The sequence below is a fragment of the Schistocerca cancellata genome, chromosome 1 (genome assembly GCF_023864275.1).
Source record: "Schistocerca cancellata isolate TAMUIC-IGC-003103 chromosome 1, iqSchCanc2.1, whole genome shotgun sequence".
Classification (NCBI taxonomy): Eukaryota; Metazoa; Arthropoda; class Insecta; order Orthoptera; family Acrididae; genus Schistocerca; species Schistocerca cancellata.
The window spans coordinates 759,323,473-759,338,471 of NC_064626.1; the positions used below are offsets into that span (position 1 = coordinate 759,323,473).

General features: G+C 40.3%; 1 protein-coding gene across 1 annotated transcript in view; it reads left to right on the plus strand.

Annotated features, from left to right (window-relative positions):
* LOC126186284 (uncharacterized) overlaps positions 1-14,999 on the plus strand; it is a 283,858-nt gene that overhangs the window by 227,992 nt on the left and 40,867 nt on the right. The window contains exon 14 of the mRNA XM_049928197.1: positions 7,417-7,652. Coding sequence (XP_049784154.1) covers positions 7,417-7,598 — 182 coding nt within the window. The 3' untranslated portion in view covers positions 7,599-7,652. The remainder of the gene's footprint in view (positions 1-7,416; positions 7,653-14,999) is intronic.

Here is a 14,999-nt window from a genome sequence, read left to right on the forward strand (position 1 = left end):
CATTATATTGTTTCATTCCATTCTGGATTTTCCATTGTTTAATTATTTTTTGTGAATTTGACATCTATAAATAATCTTCCTTGTGAGATAATATTTGTTTGACCTCCCACAACAATAAAAATAATCAACGTTGGAGGGTATATTCATCTCACCTCCCATAAATTTCAAATAATATAGTAGCACGTAGACTTGTATTTTGAAATTAATATGTTGGTTAGTAACTGTGTAGGCCTTTTACAGAAAAATAAAATAAAATGAAGAGTAGGCTACATATAGCTTCAGTATTTTGTCAACATGCCATTGGCATCAAGAACAGCTTGTATCATTCGAGGCATAGAATTTACAAGTCTATGGAAGAAGCCTCATTCATGACAATTCTCTCCCATGGAAAATAAGCCAAATCCTATTGTAAATTCATGGCTCCCGGAGGAAGGTCTGGCCAATTGTTCCACAGAGTCTACTTTTAGGCCATATGTGCTCTATGGGATTGAGATCAGGTGACTGTGGAGGCCACAGAAGGCACTGAATAATATTCCTCCTCCTTTGAAACGAACCAACTCTGAATCCTAATGCTAGTGTGTGATGGATAATTATTATGTTGGTAAGTGAGATGTCCTACAGGGTACCAAACTCAAGCACCAGGGATGATTACATTTTCAAGGAAATGTTCATGGCATGCTGACTTGAACTTGCCTTGGTTATGTTCTGAAGTTACTACACCCATATAAGACATCAAGCTGCAACATTTCACACTTATGCGTCCACTTCTAGCATGAGTGTCCATGAAGCATGTCATGTCGTTACCCATCTGTTAGTAAACAAGAGCAGGACCTCTGCTCTTGGACTCAATTGTGCACATGCTGGGGAAAATGGCTTTCATCCAATTAACATCTTCCCAGGAACTCACAATTGCTAGTCTATCTGTGGGTTGTTTGTCAGACAGGGGTTCTTTGATAAGAGCACAATGGGACCTGATTCCATGGTCCTTTGCTCTTCTAAGAGCAGTTCTTGATGAGCCCGGGAAATTTGAAGCTCGCCTTGGTTCTCAAATGATTGACAAAGGAGTATTCTGGGCCACCCTAACCTGTTCTTAATCTTGTCGCCACGTAGAGACTCAGGGTCTTCAGGTTTTCAACGTCTCGCTACCTCACCATTATCTCCAAATCATTAAATCCATAACCTAGCTGTGGAAGCATCAATACTATAACAATGTCCTGCCTAGGATGTCCTAACATTGTTTTCAAAGAGAGCAGTTATTCTCTCACAAACATTCACATCAGCGATTTTGAAGCAGACCTATGACGTATGCCAATCACCCAATATGTTTGTCTTAGCTGAAAACTATACACACACACCAGGTGGCGGTCAAAATAATTAGAAATAATTACGTCTATTTTCAATATTTTTACTATGACTATTTCCCTGTTTGTTTGAAGATTAAACTATTATAAAATAGAATCTTTTGAAAGAATATGGATCCTGGAAAAGACTACAACTGCACAATTTGTAGCGAATCAAGGTTTAAAATACTACCCGCACAGGTCAAAAGGGGGGGGGGGGGGGGGGGGGGAGGCAATTGACAGTTAGGTTTGAATGCTCATATTTTTTGTTTGTAAACCATCAACCTACCCACTCTGCCATTAAAACAGATGTAAAATGCTCGGCGTTGTAGAATTTTACCAATGTGGAGTTCTTATATTTCAACTGTTTCATGTAATCGAATGATGATCTTCAAAAGAAATGATATGATGATTGCAATGAATCTCGACACATACTGTATCTTAACTATTATATTCCTTCTATTTGACGATGTAAACACTGAGCTGAAGCTCCACTGACTGCTAAAGGTGTGAACACTGGCGCTTCTAAACTTGGACATCACAATGCTCTGTTCTTGGACTCTTAATTGTTCAGGCTGGGCAGTCTTTTTGCCTCTCATTGTACGATATTGTGTAACATACAACAACAGTCAACAAGTCATTTCCTAAATAATGAGAGGAGCAAGGACAGAATCGTGTAGCACACAATAAGTTGATGGAAGGCATTCAGACATTAAGCATTTTCTGTAGCCTGGGTAGGACTGGATTGTTTGTAAAGCACTGTCTTCTATGCCAAGGTTGTAGCCTAGGTTGGACTGCATTACGTGTAGAGCACCACTCCAAGATTGTGGTGCTTTTTGATAAGCATGTGAGAGTCCATGTGAAAAGTGTGCATCAGATCCACTGGTGTTGCAGTCTCTTGTGAACTATTTTGACAATTTATGTATATTCTACACTCTCCTTTGGAGAGGAGAATATGGAGGATCTCCAACATAAATTCAGACGTGTAATCGATAAATTGGCGCCAAGGGAGGTAATAAGGGGTTAGAACTGTACACCAAGATTCAGTAGTAATATTGGGAAGCAATTATGAAAGCAGGGTGAGCCTTGTAGTAGATTCAAATGAAGCCAAGCCTTTTCGAACAAACGTAATTTGAGTGAAGTCTAAATAAACATAAGGTCAGCTATGCAAGAAGTATTCAATGAATTTGAAAGCAACATCTGTCCTCATGAACCTTGTAAACCTTTAAAAAGTTTTGGTTGTACATAAAGTAAGTCAGTGGAACAAAGTAGTCCATCCAAATGTTCATTATCTCTGATGACATAAAAAAAAGGTCAAAATAATTACTATTTCACTGAAAATAACTATTTAATTGAAGACAATGATGCAGTTCCTATGCTCATCTAACGCATGCCAATACATAAATAAATGAAAGTGCAGTTGGAAAATGATATCACAGTGGAAGAAAGAGCATAAGAACAGATGGGATGCCCGTCAGAGTTGGTATTAAATGTGCAAAGGAACTGACTTCTCTTCTAGCATCTGTTTCCCATACTTAACTCGAACAATGATGTGGGTAACGATACTGGAAGAAGACAACCAGTTTCGTTACATCAATGTGTAGTTTGATGAACGTGACTCACTGATGACAATTTCTGCATAATTACAAAACTTGTTTCATGATCATGTGTGGTGGCTTTTCTGGAAACTGAACGACTCCTGTGTAGGAACTTCAAACAATACCACCACTTGCAAAGTAGGTTAGAAATCAGATTAATAATGTTGCTCACGCAACATATGTTCGCTTTATTGGGCAACAACAAAGTTATTGACTGTGGATGGTATCATCAGAATGGAAATAATGAAGTCACTGTAAAAAAGTCATTAATTTTGGCACTTACCTTGAATGGATTCCCCGTAGATTTTGTCAAAGTTGTTGTTCCTCATCTTGTTGATTCTAGGGTGATTCCACTTTGACTGCTAGGAGGTCCAGATCTGTATTTTAGCAATATTTGAAGACCTAACAAATGCGTTTCTCAGGAAATTCTTAATGATCAAACAATCCCAGATCAGAACAATGATATGGTAGAAATAATTTTTGACTTTGTGTTCACGATCCACATTTTTATTAAACTTCTTCTTAATTTGTCACATCATCAAGAAAACAGTTTTGTATCAATCTTCATATATTTAATTTCCACTTTAACCAAACACAAGACTTGACAGTTCTTTTACAAAGCGAAATAACAACTTAACTTCTGCAAAGTGAAACAAAGACTGCTTTGTGCTCATTCGCGCCAAAACAGTTACAAGTAAGTCTAAGATTATGACAGTCTCACAGAAATGAATACACACAAGAACCATATCACTGTAATGTATCGATACGTCGGAGTACCTATACATTAATAAAACCAAATGTGAATATTGTCACAAAAATATGTCTGTTACTTTGCAGAAAAGTAGTACTATATTACTGGTATCGAGAACTGGGGTTGGAGTGCCGTAATGGTCATGTAAATAAAGAACCATCACAAAGTGACATGGTTTCCATAAATGCTGAATCTGTGGTATCCAAGTTTTGTTCACAATATTCAGAAGGCAGTAGGGGAGTGGAGCTCTGATGTCACAAGTTTGCACCATTACCAAATAAACCATTGTGCCAGTCTAACAGGGGGGAGACATGATCAGTAGCAAAAATAGCGCCCAGTATACCTCATGGTAGAGTGATAGGACCACTACTCTTAAGGATGTATATATTGAGCTAGCAGGTATCATTTATAGCCACATGTGTTTATTTACAGGTAATGCAGTTGTTGACAGGGAACTGACACTGTTAGAAACTAGTAATGAAATGCAGAGAGAAATTTATTTTATTCATATTCCTCATGTTTGCCCTCCCACATCTGTAGATATTTTAAGGAATATGTGAACCACCACATCAGCACTAGTGGTGATGATTTACTGTAGTAAAATGTAGATATATTTCCAGATGATTAGTGTCTGGTGTAAAGATTGGCAGCTCACTCTAAATATAAATAAATGGAATGTAATGCAAAGCAGTGTGTGCAAATAGGTAGAAGGAAATAACATATATACCTGATTATAAGAGAGGTTTTTTCCCAAATTCATCACTCGAAAAATACAGGGTCATCTTATATTTCCAGATTAAACCATTGCTGCTGAGGTTAACATATTGATGTTGTTGAATAGAGTATATTTCAGTATATTTGGGGGGGCAGGCAGGCAGGCACGCACGCACTGGGGGCCGATGTTCAATCAAGATGTCATGTACCAGTGAACGACATGCTGTTGCTGTGAAGGTGTGTTACAAAAACAACAGCAGCTACATGGCCGCCCAGTGTATTTCATTCTCGTTACAATTTTGCACATCATGCCCCAATCCTCTAGATGCATCTATCAAAGTGGAAATACAGAACTTCGGAGGAATCACATGATACGGTGCAAGAGAGGGGTGGAAGGGCAAAATGTATGCTTGCCAGAGAATATTGCAAGAGTAGAAGAAGCCTTCAGCTGAAGTCCCGGGCGTACTGCACACAAGCACATGCTGCAACTTGAGAGAACAGATCCCAGTGTATGGTGAATATTGAACAAGGAACTGCAATACCCCTCATACAAAATATAGGTTGTGCAAGAACTGTATGTTGGATGACCTCCTAAAGAAACTATGCTTTTGCCAGGAATTGTTGGAACTCATGAATGACAACCCTGGCCTGTGTAACAGTCTGATCCTGGGTGATTAGGCCAATTTTTATGTCTCAGGTTTTGTTAACAAGCATAAATTTAGATACTGGTCACATGAAAATCCTGAAAAGCTTCATGAAATGCCACTTCACAGTCAGGAACTGGAGGGTCAAATTTGGAAGGAAGTTAATAGATTTCCAGTGCCAGTCCTGCAAGATGTGATGTCTAAGTTCTATAAAAGACTTTAAATGTGTGTGAAAGAAAAAGGCAGCCACCTTATATGATGTCATTTTCAAGTGCTGGGTATTTTAAGTGGCAGGCATTGTAAATCCATGTTATATTTTTTATAGCATTGCAAATAAACTTGTCTCAGATGGAAGTTTCAGAATTGCCCATTTCACTGCTGCACCTGTTATTTTGTTGTTTAGAACATCTGTTCTGCTTGCATAATTTTTGGAGACTGTAGAACATCGTCATCTTTGGGATTATTGTATTGCAGTTATGTTTGGGTAATGTTTAGCTCATTTAGTTTAGTTCATTAGTCTCGTCCCTGTTCCGGAAAACTATGTTTGTTTTATCAAGTGAGGTGACTCCATTGCTAAGATGTTCTTGAGATGGGGGGTTGAGTATGAATGAGTGGTGATCAGCTGATTTCAGTTTTGGTTTAAGCGTTCTGTGGACAAGCAAGTTAAAAACTGTCGGGTGGTATTGTTATTGTTACCATTATTGTTATTATTATTATTATTATTACTATCATCTTTTGGTGTGTTATTCTATTATTTTATCTGTTAGTGTAAACAATGAATTGTTTGGTATGTGAACTTGATCATTCAACAAGGTTTTCTTTTCTGCTTTGGTTTTCTGTATGTGGTAATTTTCGCGCAGGGTTAGGAGGTGTTTTTTATTGTGCTTGATGTGGAGGGTGGCCACCTAGCCGGCCGTTTTGGCTGAGCGGTTCTAGGCACTTCAGTCCAGAACCGCGCTGCCGCTATGGTCGCAGGTTCGAATCCTGCCTCAGGCGTGGATGTGTGTGATGTCCTTAGGTTAGTTAGGTTTAAGTAGTTCTAAGTCTAGGGGACTGATGACCTCAGATGTTCAGTCCCATAGTGCTCAGAGCCATTTGAACCATTTGATGGCCACCCAAACTAACTTATCAAGCTTCTATACAATTTTATAACAAAGTGCCAAATAAGAATAAAGGAAGAGAGTGTTTTTTCTTTATAATATATTAAATATGTTAATTTACATAGGTTGTTTACTGAAGTTCTGTCTAAAAGGATGTCACAGCTAATTGTTGTTTTTATGGTCTGAGGCTGACTGTGTGGGTGGTGCCATAAACCCATTAACAAAATTAAAAAAGAAAAATTCCTTACATCATAAAATAAGCTTATGAATGTCATAATAGAGCAAGTACTAAAATAAGTTTCAGCAGCGGCATATCGTGACACACTTTAAATTTTGATCTCGTCACAGAAAAGATTTCTTCTTCACAAGTAATGCACATTCTGTCGACTCAACGCATGATGAACAGTGCTGTTTGAGAACATTCCAATAGCTGGTGCTACCTCTGAGTAATGACTGATTTTCACTATGTCTTGCATATTAACAAATTTTCTTCTGCTATACTGAATGGTAATTATCAGTGTGTCTACTTGCTCAGCCACATTTCTCAATTCCTCTGGATTTTAATATGATATGATTATTTGTTCCTTTGGGAAAATGTTCATGAAATCTAGTTCTTTTTACAATGTATCTGGCGTATGCAATAATGAAATTCAATTTTGTTCACCAGATGCTTTTTAATATGCTACAGAAAATTATGCTTTGCTTACAGCCATCTCCTGGTTGGGTCTTGTGAAAAGAGAATATTTCATTTGACTCATCCACACAACTTTGCTGTACATATGGCACTTTGATAGTTTGCTACAGCTTATCTGTAAACCAGTCCCATTGCTAGGTCTCCAGGTCAACCAGGTTTTTACAGTGCATTGGTATTCCTCACTTTGTGCTTCATTGCACCATAGTGTAGTCGCACAAACCTGAAATTATCTATTTTACATCAGTAGCACAATGTTTTTAAGCACCCAATAGAAGTTACAAGAGATGAGTTTCTGCCATAACACTTTCCCTGAAAAATAAACAGCTACACATAGAATTATTCAGAACTACCTTGGACCTGAATACAAATAAATAAATGTGTGTTCCAAACTCATTGTATATACCTTGATTTCTATGCATGGTGTATTGTTTTTGAGTAATCTACTACATGGAAATAATTTGAATTTGTATATCATTAAGGTCATTCACTTCCGGCAAATATAAATGAATTCAAATTTAAGAGTTTTGATGTGTACTTGGAATAATTACTGATATTTCACATGAATTATATTACAGATTCTAAGTTGACACAAATTCCACTTGTGGTTCTGGAACAAATGGACCTACAGTTGAAACAAAATAAGAAAATTACACAAAATTTGGATCTTCAGACATCAACTACTCGTTGCTGCTGTTGTCAAGTATTGTGTAGGAGCATTGCCACCCAGACTGACAGCAGTCACATGAAGCAGAACTGAAATAACTTTCTGCAAGTGAAACATTTGTGTACTTCTTTGACATTTTGGAAACAGGTATGTTAATTACAGTGTTATGAATAGTCATGTAACACAGTATATCACAATCAAATTTGTCCCTACATGTTCTCCCTCAGTATGTAATTTTCATGTAGTTTGTCTTCTTGCTGAAGTTAAGAGTAAAGTTATGCACTGCTAAGCAAGGTATTCAGCAAGCTCCAATCTAACATTGAGAAATCTTCATTAGTCATTCCTACTACAAATTATCTGGATTCAAGGATTGAAAAGTTTTTTTTTAAGCTAATTAGCAATGTTTATTGTAAAACTGTGCGAGAAGAGTAATGTATTGTGAACAGTTGTGTGTTTATTGACAAGTCATTATTTTCTTTGAAAAATATATCAGCTGCCAATAGGAGATAAAATAATAGCTGTTTATTTTAACTGAGGAAGCAGTAGGTGTCCCCCCAAAGAAGCAGCTTTCTTTTTGTTTTATTTGTGTACATTTAACATGAAAAACAAAAAGCAATATGGAACTGTGTTTTTTATTGGTCTTATATTCTATGAAAATGGCTTTTGGATAATATAGTGGACAAGTGAATTTTTATGTATACAGGTGAGCATACATATTTAATATTCAAATAATACACTTCATACCTTTAAATATTTATATGGAAAGTACAGGATGAAATAATGACTATTTGGAAAGGATACATTGTTACTCGCACATTCACATATGCATGGCTACTGGCACCAGATGGCTGCAACAACATCTGATGTGAGCAGTAATATATCTTGTGTGAATTGTTGGAGTAAAGAGTAGGCATGGAGTAGGGAAAGGGAAGGATAGCAAGGTAAGGGTGGGAAAAGATGCTAGTGCTACCTGTAGGAGCATGGAGTGTCGTTATGGGGACAGGAGAGGGCTGCTGAGTGTAGCATCTGGAGTGTGTGTGTGTGTGTGGGGGGGGGGGGACCCTGAGTCTGGTTGCGTTGACAATGGATGGTTGTGGGATGGTGCAAGAAAACTGGCATAAATGAATTCATTGTCGATCTGACGGTCATCAAGGCATGATTCAATGATGAGGTGTTGCCAACATGATGGAGATGCGTTGTGGAAGAAAACCATGCGCTTCAATGTCAAACTTGCAAGTGATGTGTGTGCACAGTGGTGGAGAGGGCTAGCAGAGATTGACATAGATCCTTGACTGGGAATTTGACACTGATGATGGACCTATGACCATCCTGCCAAAATAAAATGCCATGGGCCAGCTCCAGTAGCAGCTGGTATTGTCATAAGAAGTCTGACAAATAAGTCACTAATCAAATCCACCTGCTCACCAAGATGACTCAGTAGAGTAACAAATTTAGCACAGTCATCCATTTCTCCATGTGCGGTCATGATGGCAAACTGCATTGCAGGTTGATCAGCGCGGAACAGTGAAAGCTTGAATGTTGATGTAAAGTAGACAAGAGTGAAACAGCATACCCAAAACCTGTCACACTAGGTACAGCAGCAGTGTCAGTAGCTATTAGTTCACCTGACTATAGCAACAGTTACAATGAGAGTGGCAGAATTGTGAACATGCATGACACGGTGGGTACTACATACATGGACAAGGATAATGGTACTGGATGTAGCACAGTCTATTACAGGAAAAACACTGGAGAAGTCTTGGGTGCGGTGGGTCCACTGTGCACACTTGGCAAAATGCCTGTCTGGTGCAGCTGTTCAGGTGGGAGTGTAGACACATGCAACACTGTAGGCGTGACATACTCGGGTGCAGAAAATGGATGAGAACATTGCACATCTGAGGAACACCAAAACTGCCACGGGTGCAGTGGACACCTGATGAAGTGTATGTTTGACAGTATTGTTCAGGTAGAAAGTTGTCATGTTCTCAGTCGGCGCCTGGCATTGTTGCTGCCCATCTTTGGCTTTAGGCACAGTCCGATGAGAGGCACTCAGTTATATGGTGTTGTAGCATGGCACGTAACAAAAAGTAGCGGGAAGTCACTGTCCCAGATGCTGTCGTCATGTGTCACCAAAGTAGTTCCTTGCTCTCTCTCTCTCTCTCTCTCTCTCTCTCTCTCTCTCTCTCTCTCACACACACACACACACACACACACACACACACACACACACCACACCACCCCACCCCACCCCACCCCACCCCACCCCGCGAACGCGCGCGGTTAATAAACCCTGAAGCAGTGTAGATGATGTTGACACAAGTAATTTAATATAAGGCATATGGGACCATAAATGTCAGGAAATCCCCCATGTTGAACATTTGCACCTTGCCAAACATGTAGCGTTTGGGCTTATCAATCGTATCTCTGCCAGTACGGGGCAGTTGTTATACATCACTCCTCTAGGGTACTCTGTTTCCATTTGTGCATTATCCGATATGACACAGTAGTGGTAATACAAGACCATGATTAATCAGTTTACATATATGAAAACAGAGTAGCCCAACAGAGTGATGTGTAGCACTCTCCCCCACCAGTGAGTGATGTCTGTTCAAATTATGTGCCAGTCACAGAAGAGTGGCGCTAGTAGCTTCAGTATGAGGCTGCAAATCAGTTTTGCTTTAAATAAACACTGCCACAGTCATGAGCATTAGTTACATTTGAGACTGGATGTGGTGATGTTAATCAAGAATGTGTTTAAAGCAACAAAGACACCATTGTCAATACTTCACTGAGTTGGAAGGAGGTCATGTAATAGGGCTATGAGAAGCTGGATGTTCATTCCGTGATATTGCAGTAAGACTTGCCAGGAGTGTAGACACTGTGCATGATTGCTAGCAGTGGTGGTCACAAGAACATATGGTTGCAAGAAGAAAATGTTCCACATGGTGCTACTGAGAGGGAAGATCATTATGGTCATTGTATGGCTCTTGTGTGTCACAGTGCATCTACAGCAGCAGTTGGCACCCCAGTGGCACAACAAACTGTTACAAATCGTTTACTTCAAGGACAGCTCCAAGCCAGATGCCCTGTAGAGTGCATTCCACCAACCCCAAACCCCTGCCATTAGCAACTTAAGTTGTGTCTAGAGAGAGATCATTGGAGGGCCGGGTGGAGATCAGTTGTGTTTTATGATGAAAGTTCTGTCTCAGTGTCACTAATGGCTGTGTGTTGATTAGAAGGACGCCAATTGTTGGCCTGCAACCAGCCTGTATATGTGCTAGACATATTGGACCTACGCGTAGAGTTATGGTCTGGGGTGAAATTTCGTATGACACAGGAGCAGTCTCTTGGTTATCCCTGTCACACTGACTGCAAAATTATACATCAGTCTGGTGATTCAACGTGTTGTGCTGGCATTCATGAACAGCATTCAAGGGGTGATTTTCCAATAGGATAACACTGGTCCATGCACTTCTGTTGTAACCGAACATGCTCTAGAAAGTGTCGACATGTTGCCTTAGCCTTCTTGATCACCAGATCTGTCTCCAGTCGACCACATATGGGACATCATTGGATGGCAACTCTAGCATCATCCACAACAAGCATTAACCACCCCTGTATTGACCAACGAAGCACGACAGGCATGGAACTCCATCCCACAAACTGACATCTGGCATCTGTACGACACAATGCATGCACCTTTGCATGCTTGCATTCAACATTCTGGTGGTTATACTGGTGATTAATCTATCAGCATTTCACATTTGAAATGGCTTATCTGACGCTTAAATTAATTTGAAATCTTGCAATTTTTATTACTGAAATATGTTACCTAGACAAATGTATTCCCAAAATACCATTACTCTACAGTAATTATTTTTTGGTGTTGCAATTTGTTTTCATCAGTGTAAATTCAGGGGAGAGGTTTTGAGAAGGCCTTAAGGCTTTAACCAGGAATTGGAGGTTGTGTTGGACTCCTAAAATGGGATTACTCTGGCAGAGTTTGTAGGTGGAGTAGTAGGACAGTTGGTGTAAGACTTCCATCAGGTAATCTCTGCATCTCATAACAGTTCACAGCCTCAACACGTTTTCTCCCATGCGTTGTAACTGGCCCTCCTCGACTCTGTGTACCACCCTCCTGGATGCTGACGTCCTCCTCTCTGATGGCTGCATCCACACCTTTGTCCTCATTAAACCCACCAACCACCAACTGTATCTTCATTTTGACAGCTACCATCACTTCCATGCCAAAAAAATCCCTCCCATAAATTTGGGCCACTCTGTATATACAGTGATATGAATTCCCCTGCCCAGTATGTTGAAGGTTTCACAAAGGCCTTCACATACAGGTATTATCCCTAGCCTAGCCCACAACAGATTTTTTTTTGCCATATCCTCATACACATCCAATACTCCCACCACCCCCAAGAACCAGCTACAAAGGAGTGTTCCCCTCATCACCTGATAGCATCCCGTACTGAAACACATCAACCACATCCTTCTCAGAGCTTTCATTAACTATCACCATGCCCTGAAATGAGGGCCATGTTATCCAAGATCCTTCCCACCTCTCCTAAAGTAGTTTTCCGTTGCCCACCAAACCACCACCATATCCTAGTCCATCCCTATGCCACTCCTGCTCCCAACCCCTTGCAACAGGGATCATGTTGTTGTTGTTGTGGTCTTCAGTCCTGAAACTGGTTTGATGCAGCTCTCCGTGCTACTCTATCCTGTGCAAGCTTCCTCATCTCCCAGTACCTGCAACCTACATCCTTCTGAATCTGCTTAGTGTATTCATCTCTTGGTCTCCCTCTACGATTTTTATCCTCCACGCTGCCCTCCAATACTAAATTGATGATCCCTTGATGTCTCAGAACATGTCCTGCCAACCAATCCCTTCTTCTAGTCAAGTTGTGCCACAAACTCCTCTTCTCCCCAATTCTATTCAATACCTCCTCATTAGTTATGTGATATACCCAAATAATCTTCAGCATTCTTCTGTAGCACCACATTTCAAAAGCTTCTATTCTATTCTTGTCCAAAGTATTTATCATCCATGTTTCACTTCCATACATGGCTACACTCCATACAAATACTTTCAGAAACGACTTTGTGACACTTAAATCTATAGTCAATGTTAACAAATTTCTCTTCTTCAGAAATGCTTTCCTTGCCATTGCCAATCTACATTTTATATCCTCTCTACTTCGACCATCATCAGTTATTTTGCTCACCAAATAGCAAAACTCCTTTACTACTTTAAGTGTCTCACTTCCTAATCTAATTCCCTCAGCATCACCCGAGTTAACTCGACTACATTCCATTATCCTTGTTTTGCTTTTGTTGATGTAAATCTTATATCCTCCTTTCAAGACACTGTCCATTCTGTTCAGCTGCCTTCCAAGTCCTTTGCTGTCTCTGACAGAATTACAATGTCATTGGCGAACCTCAAGGTTTTTATTTCTTCTCCATGGATTTTAATACCTACTCTGAATTTTTCTTTTGTTTCCTTTACTGCTTGCTCAATATACAGATTGAATAACATCGGGGAGAGGCTACAACCCTGTCTCACTCCCTTCCCAACCACTGCTTCCCTTTCATGCCCCTCGACTCTTATAACTGCCATCTGGTTTCTGTACAAATTGTAAGTAGCCTTTCGCTCCCTGTATTTGACCCCTGCCACCATCAGAATTTGAAAGAGAGTATTCCAGTCAACATTGTCAAAAGCTTTCTCTAAGTCTACAAATGCAAGAAATGTAGGTTTGCCTTTTCTTAATCTAGCTTCTAAGATAAGCCGTACGGTCAGTATTGCCTCATGTGTTCCAATATTTCTACGGAATCCAAAGTGATCTTCCCCGAGGTCGGCTTCTACCAGTTTTTCCATTCGTCTGTAAAGAATTCGCGTTAGTATTTTGCAGCCGTGACTTATTAAACTGGCAGTTCGGTAATTTTCACATCTGTCAACACCTGCTTTCTTTGGGATTGGAATTATTATATTCTTCTTGAAGTCTGTGGATATTTTGCCTCTCTCATGCATCTTGCTCACCAGATGGTAGAGTTTTGTAAGGGCTGGCTCTCCCGAGGCTATCAGTAGTTCTAATGGAATGTTGTCTACTCGTGGGGCCTTGTTTCGACTTTGGTCTTTCAGTGCTCTGTCAAACTCTTCACGCAGTATCATATCTCCCATCTGAGTGGGTGGATTGGACAGGTCTTGCACCTGGGTCTTCCACAGGGACAGGGACAGGTGCAAGACCTGTCCAATCCACACACTCAGCACGTCCTATTGTAGTCTTGTCACAAGCTTATCCTACCCCCATCAGAGGCCAGGCCAGGCCACTTGCGAAAACAGCCATGTCATGTACCAGCTCTACTGCCATCATTGTATAGCTTTTTATATTGGTGTGACGGCCAACCAGCTGACTACCAGGATGAATGGCCACTGCCAAACTATGGCCAAGAGCAAAGTAGGCCATCCTGTGGTACAGCATGCAACCGAACACAACGTGCTTGATTTCAATGACTACTTCACAACCAGGGACATCTGGATCCTCCTTTCCACCACCAGCGTTTCTGAAATGTGCAGTTGGGAGGTATCCTTACAACACGTTCTCCACTTCTGAAATCATCTTGGCCTCAACATAAGGTAATCTATTGCCCCCACATGCACCATCCAAGTTCCGCCCCATCTGCCCTATCACCTACTCCCAGTTCACATCCCCCACCATCATTGTGGTCTGCTCTCTGCCTTCTCTGCTGCTTTCCTTTTCCATCCCCCCTCCCCTCCCCTCCCTTCCCCTGCCTCCCCCCAAAGCTTCCTGATGCTGTGCCAGGCAGCCTTTTCTGACCACCATCTAGCATTTGCACACACTGTCAGGCAGCTATGACTCCTCTCCCCCACTCACACTGTGCTATCCCTACCCCTTCCCCACATCATTGCTGCTCCCACTCAAAACACCACCATTGGATTGTGGTCTCAGTGGCCAGAGAGAGTGGTCATGTATGCATGAGGTGTGCTTGCGTGTGTGAATGTGTTTGTGTTTTCTTTTCCTCCTGAAGAAAGCTTTTGCAAAAGTTCAGTGTCTAATAGTTTTTTTTTGTATCTGTCTGCAACTCAACATGTCATATTTAAGGTGAGTAACACTCTATCTTTTTCATAATGTTGTTCATGTTACAACCTGAACTTTCAGTTGTTCGACACTTAAGAATGTTCTGCATAAAAGATTAAATAATAGATTTTCAGCTACAGTTATGCATTCTGCAAACCATGGCAACAATATTTTTTTAGAAAATCATTTTACCGTTATTGCAGTGTAAATACTACATGATTAGTGTAGTATTTTAACTTTTTCTTCACTTCATGGGCCTGTTTAAGTCGATGCATAAAATATTACAATTGTGATATAACCTTAGCTATAACAAATTCAATTGCTGCATTGTAAAAATCATATCTTGTGCATTTTACAAATGTCATATCGTGTTCCATTTAGCTTTCTG